Below are 6,876 nucleotides of genomic sequence, written 5' to 3'. Positions count from 1 at the left end.
TGTGTGTGTGTGTGTGTGTGTGTGTGTGTGTGTGTGTGTGTGTGTGTTTGTCTGTCTGTTTTACCATTGAGTCATTTGTATTTTGTTTTGGTTCACAGAAATTATGTTTTGTATGTTAAGCTTTTGATGTTATAAATTTAACATATATTGTCACACCATTAGAAACTTATTTCACTTTGTTGTCTTTTGATCAGTAGATATTCTTAATTTTCAAATAATTGAATTTACCAGTATTTTCTTATATGATGTGTAATTTTATATCTTAAATCCTTCTCTTCCCAGGATCATGAAGATATTTTATTATATTTTCTATTAAATGTTTTTAAATTTTTCCTTTTAAGTTCATCATCTATATGGAATTGATTTTTTTTTAATTTGGTGCAGATTAGTTTAATCAATTATTTCAGCATCATTTATTGACTTTTCTTTTTTTCAGTGATACATAGTCCATTTTGGTCATCTATTACATGTTGATACATGTGGGGTCTGTTTCAGAGTTATTTATTATGCTTCATTGGCCTATTTGCACCATTACTGGTGACCTCTTTGCACCAGCTATTTTCAGTATCATATTGCTACCTGACATTTCCTGTTTTAGGAGTTATCTTGGTTATTTTTGGTTACTTGTTCCTTCACATAAATTTTATAATCAGTTTGTCAAATTCTCTGAAAAAACCTATTTGCATTTTTATAGGAATGTAATTAAATCCCTAGATTTTTTTTTTTAATTTTTTTTTTTTAACGTTTATTTATTTTTGAGACAGAGAGAGACAGAGCATGAACGGGGGAGGGGCAGAGAGAGAGGGAGACACAGAATCGGAAGCAGGCTCCAGGCTCTGAGCCATCAGCCCAGAGCCTGACGCGGGGCTCGAACTCACGGGCTGTGAGATCGTGACCTGAGCCGGAGTCGGACGCTTAGCCAACTGAGCCACCCAGGCGCCCCTTAAATCCGTAGATTTACTTGGAGACGATTGACAGTATTGATTGATACCAAGAATTGATGCAATATTTACCCTTCTATTCTTGAATATGTATTTCTTTGTCTCTTTAGGTTTTCTTCAATGCTTTTCTACAAAGTTTAAAAGTTTTGAACTTAAGGTTTTTGTGCCTCTGTTACAAGATATATTTATTTGTGTAGATACCCCCTACCTTGTGTTATTGTTGTTGTTTAGTTACTACAAAGGGGATATTTTGTAAAATGGCATTTTCTAAACTGGTGGTAGTATGTACAAATGTGCTTGATCAATTTATGTCAGTTTTATACTCAACCATATTAAACTATTTTCTTATTGGTAATAAGATAGTTTGGAGTTTCCTAAGTAGATACTTGTACCATGTGCAAATGAGGCTTTTGTTTCTTCCTTTCTAGTCTTTAAGAATTTTTCTTTTTCTTACTGTGCTTCTACTATAATGTTGAGAAAAAGGGGGTATTATGGGCATCCTAATCTCTCATTCTTTTAACGGAAATCAATATTTCGTCAGTGAATATGATGTTTGCTGTAAGGTTTTGCAAGGTTCCCTTTATCAGGTTAAAAAAATTTACTTCTATTCCTAGTTTGCTAAGTGTCTCTATGAAGAAAAGTAGGTGAATATTATCAGATGCTTTTTGCTACAGCTGTTGAAATTAAAATGTTTTTTTCTCCTTTATGCCATTAACATGTTGTATTAGTAGTTTAAAATTTTGCATACATACACATATATAAATACATACACATATTTATTTATATATATGTGTATATTTTTATTCGAACTCCGAACATTTTAGGTTTTTTTGTTTTGTTTTGTTTTATTTTTTTTTATTGAGAGGGATTTTTCTGAACATCTAGATCCTTTTGTTAACTAGAAGAAAGAAACACTGTGAAGTGAGTTTCCAGAATTAGCAGAGTCAGAAGATCAGGCCTTCAGATATTGGCCTGACAACAGGGTAGACTCACCTTGGCCATTTATTCAGGGCATCCAAGAAATAGGAGAGTTGACAGAGGGCAGTAAGTCAAAAGCCAATAGGCAGTTTGGAACTAGGAAGATATTTAGGTGCAAAGTAAGTGTATTATCAAATATCCAGACTGATAAGAACATATAATTCTCTTGAAATGAAGGAACGGGACAGAAGTAGTAAAAGAATGACTGTACTAGTGATAAGAGATGACCTGAGGCCTAGGATTACTTCAATCTTGATGTTTTTATTTGATAATTCTGGTGGCAGTAATGGAAGTGGTAGTTACTGTGGTAAATAGCCCTCACCTTTTGCAGCTGGCAAGTGATGGTCACTGAGGCTGCCTTGTTGGAGTTAGTAAGAGAAGATCAGAGCAGTCTTGACCTATCTGGCTATCCACAATTGCACCAGTTGATGAAAGAGCATTTTTCTATTTATGGCTAACTCATATTATTGTATAGTGAGTGAATATAGTGAATGTAACATATAGGAAGGAGGTGACCTCCTACTAGTATTTTGAAAAAGATTTATTTCTGGCACAATTGAGAACACTAGGAATGTTTATTACATTTTAATATGTATGTAGGCAAAATAGGCTATTTAATGATGTTTGCGTGTAGAGAATTGGTAACGTATAGAACAATATAAGATTTTGTTGTTGGAAAGGCACACGCGTGTATACATTAGTATACAGTACTATACTAGTACAGTGTATGCAATGGGCAATAATAGATCTTGATTTTAACAAGGCTTCTTCTACTTTTTAACGCCTCCAGAAGTAGTTGGAGAGATATGGCTTGAATAACAGTGTAGGTTGCATATTATAATTGAACAACTGCATGCTAGATTGTTGATTTAAGTAGTTTTAGTAAACTAAAACTCATACCGTATCCTTATTTGGCATACGGGACCATTAATAATTATTGTTAAGGTCACAACTACATGGGATTATATAATTTTATGCCTGATGAATTTGTATTGTAATTTTATACCTGAGTACAATTTAATGACTTGACAATTTTCACTATTTCCTTCCATACTGAATCAGGATCAGGAGGCAAGTTGTTAACTGCTAACTTCTCTGTTAATAAAGCAATATGAATGTGAATGTGGATTGGAATTTTTTAATACTTAATTTCTCATGTTAAAACTCTTCTGTGGTAAGGGCAGTTTCTTTCTGTTCTACCTTCTACGAAATAAAGAATATTTGTAAGGGTCTCTCTAACACCTAACGCAGTGCTTGGCACCTGGTAGGCTTAGTAAATATTTGCTGGCTTAATAATACTGACTGACTCTTTATAGTACCCACACATATATTTAAAGATTTATTTCATTTGGGATATGTATACATTTTTTTAGAAACCATGTTTTGAACAAAGGAGTGAATGAGCACCTGAACAAACAATAACTTTTCTTATTTTTTACAGGTGCACAGACCAGATTTACATTTGAGCTGCCAAATCACAGATTACGTTTTACTTCAAAAGTTTCTGCCACGGATATGTCAACCATTCCTCCTTCTGCCAGTCTCAACCTTCCTCCTGTTACTATGTCAGGAAAATATATAATGGAAGAGCATGATAGTTATTCAGATCAGGTGTGGAGTATAGATGAACTACCTTCTAAACAAGGGTACTATTTACAGGGAAATTACCTACGTTGTGTGGCAGAAGTAAGTTTACTTTTTAATTTTCTTACACTCTATCATTTAGGAGTCTTTAAGGTTTAGGCATACCAAAATATGTAGTGATCCAAACTTTTAAGACAGATCATTAAATCGTTTATTCTTATAGAATTCTGAACTGAATCTGGTGTGTGTGTATGTGCACATGTGTGTATATATCTGCCTCTTTCTCTATAGTTTCATTTAAACATTTCTTTTTTGTATTAGTCATCTTTGAATTTATATTTCTTATATTAGATTTCACATCCATCTCTGTAATATTTTTATGGCTCATTTGATTATAAAAAAGCTAATATTTATATGCATTGACTTGTACAATACTTAAATCGATCTTAAGAGGTAGGTATATTCTCATCTTGTAAGTGAAGAAACTGAGCCTTTAGGAGGTTACACTATTCATCAGGTATACATAATTATTAACAATATAAAGGTGATACAGACAGATAAAATAATTACAGTCAAATTCACAGACTAATTTCTTTACTAAGGGAAGTTGAAAGCCAGCATACCTGATTTTATCATTTTTTCACTTTATATTGGCACAACTGTCACAAGTTTAGAAAACATTTGGATATATATTTTTTGTTTGATTTGTGTTCAGTAGGTCATCTGTTATTATACTAATTTGATACAGTAGAAATTTGAAGCTGAGAGAAATTAAATAACTGTCCCTAAATCTCCCCATTATCAAGTGAGAGATGTAGGATTCATGCACAGTGCTGTCTCAGCTTCCTTTGTCAGTTTGTCAGAAACAATTTCAACTTTATCAAAGGGCAATTTTATAACTATTTGTTTTCTGAGTTTTATTCTTTAGAATGTGAAGCATTTATGAGAATGCTCTTGAGCTCTTTGCTAGAAATATTACAGCTATAGGAGATATTTAAGTCTGGTTTGCCTTCGTTAGACCCTGCTTACCCTAGCATCTCTCTAATAGTTGGGATTTCTGTGTGAAAATGTACAAAAAAAATGTGTACAAGATTGTAGAAGTCAGATATTTATTTAAAAGGTAGATTATAGAGGTGCCTGATTGGCTCAGTTGGTTAAGTGTCTGACCCTTGATTTCAGCTCAGGTCATGACCCCAGGGTCATAGGATCAAGCCCCATGTCGGACGCTGCGCTGAGCATGGAGCCTGATTAATATATTCTCTCTCTCCCTCTCTGTCTCCCTCTCTCTCTTTCTTGCCCTCCCCTCCCCCACTAGCTTGCTTTCCCTAAAGTAAATGAATAAAACTTAAATAAGTAACTTAATGGGTAGATTATAAAGCATATTGCATTTGTGCTTTCTATTCTGAAAAATAAGCACTCCAAATTCTAGTTTAGCAATACTATTATAAATGTTTCATTTGACAGAAAATAAATCTAATGCAGTATGTTGCATAATTCCTTACTAATATTAGAAAGGGATAAAGTTTGTAATTGAGGCAGAACACAATCCCAGATTTGCTAAGAATGCAGTTAATTATAAACACTTGAAGGAATCTAAAATTGCATTCCTCAGAGAGTTGCCTGGTTTACTATGGCCTGAAATAAACACACATGAAAATCACCTTAGCCCATTTTGGACTATTCTATAAAAAATAAAGTGTCCAGGGCAACTTAGACTTTATGTGACTTCTCATTTAATTAAAGACTACTGAACCTATTTTGCACTCTTAATTTTTGGTAAAAATATGAATGCTGTCAAAGTAGCAAATTTGAAGCATTTCCTTTATTCATAAGGGTGTTTCAAACTATCTTTACTATAATACTCAACTTCAGTTAGGACCTGCTTTCTGTTCAATCTGTTTATTAATTTTCCCCAGAAATTTTATGCCTTATACTAATCATAGGGCATATATTAAAGCTGATTGAGTATATCTGATTAGTTAAATCATGCAAATGTAAGCCTCATGAGAGAGAGAGCCATAATTTTATTGTTTTTATTCACCTTAGCATCTAATGAGGTACACAAAGTAGATGGTCAATAAATATTTGAATGAGTAAATAAATTTACTTTTACATGTAATGATACTTGTCCATGGTTCTAAACACTACAACAGTAGTCATTGAAAAAAGACACCACCCTGGACAAAATTCCAATTTTGATATTAGCAGGTAACATAAAGTATAAATTTCATTCTTTTTCAAAAGATAGAAAACAAAAAACCTTATTGGCCACTGTTATTTAAAAAATACATTTAAGGAATGGCCTATAATAATGTCAGACCAGTAAAGTATTGGGCAATGTGAATATTTTATAACCTTTCTCAAATAGTATGTAGATAATTCATTGTTTTTCTTCAGAGTTTGGATGACTTATGTGAGCAAAAGATGTATTTAAAACAAATAGAGTCAGTAGTGTTAATCTAGTATTCTGATTTTGTTTTGGCAGGTTGGCTCTTTTGAACATAATCTCACAACCGATCTGCTAAACCACTTGGTATTTGTGCAGAAAGTGTTCATGAAGGAAGTTAATGAAGTAATACAGAAAGTTTCTGGTAAGATAATCTCATACCTTCCATGGTATGAGCGTTCATCCTGTCATTTAGATATATTTAAACTCTGCATTCCTTTTCTGGCTTTTCCACCTACAGATTCTTTTGCTTATTACTTACTTTTGTCATGTGTAATACATACATTTATGATTTATAAACTTCACAAAACTCCTTTATACTTTCTCTGCCTGCCACCACAAAAAGAGCGAGTAGTGTATGTCTATTAACCAAACTAATCTTACGCATTTGGGAAACAAGATTTAGATCAATATTAAGATTTTGACTTTATACCATATGGTGACTCTGCATGCTCTATAGCAACCCTTATGATATTTTTGTTATGCCTCAAGAGTAGATTACAAATGGGCTTCTTAATTACAGTTTTACTTCTTAATAGGAAGTGTATGTTTGATTTTAAAAAATGTCTGGGGCGCCTGGGTGGCGCAGTCGGTTAAGCGTCCGACTTCAGCCAGGTCACGATCTCGCGGTCCGGAGTTCGAGCCCCGCGTCAGGCTCTCGGCTGATGGCTCAGAGCCTGGAGCCTGTTTCCGATTCTGTGTCTCCCTCTCTCTCTGCCCCTCCCCCGTTCATGCTCTGTCTCTCTCTGTCCCAAAAATAAATAAACGTTGAAAAACAAAATTAAAAAAAAAATGTTTAACTGATCTTTAATTCACAAGATGAAGTATTAAGTATTAGGATGGAAAATAAGTTGACTAGGGGCGCCTGGGTGGCGCAGTTGGTTAAGGGTCCGACTTCAGCCAGGTCACGATCTCGCGGTCCGGGAG

General features: G+C 34.0%; 1 protein-coding gene across 10 annotated transcripts in view; it reads left to right on the top strand.

The window, feature by feature from the left end:
- Nucleotides 1–6,876, top strand: part of BLTP1 (bridge-like lipid transfer protein family member 1) — a 220,428-nt gene that overhangs the window by 153,955 nt on the left and 59,597 nt on the right. For all 10 annotated transcript variants that reach the window (XM_040474633.1, XM_040474632.1, XM_040474634.1 and 7 more), the window contains 2 exons: nt 3,361–3,605; nt 5,989–6,094. In XM_040474633.1, the coding sequence (XP_040330567.1) occupies nt 3,361–3,605; nt 5,989–6,094 (351 nt within the window). The remainder of the gene's footprint in view (nt 1–3,360; nt 3,606–5,988; nt 6,095–6,876) is intronic.

Source organism: Herpailurus yagouaroundi, unplaced genomic scaffold (genome assembly GCF_014898765.1).
Source record: "Herpailurus yagouaroundi ecotype Mexico unplaced genomic scaffold, PumYag 28, whole genome shotgun sequence".
Taxonomy (NCBI): domain Eukaryota; kingdom Metazoa; phylum Chordata; class Mammalia; order Carnivora; family Felidae; genus Herpailurus; species Herpailurus yagouaroundi.
Note: the sequence above shows the minus strand (reverse complement) of the source record. Positions and strands in the feature narration are given on the sequence as shown.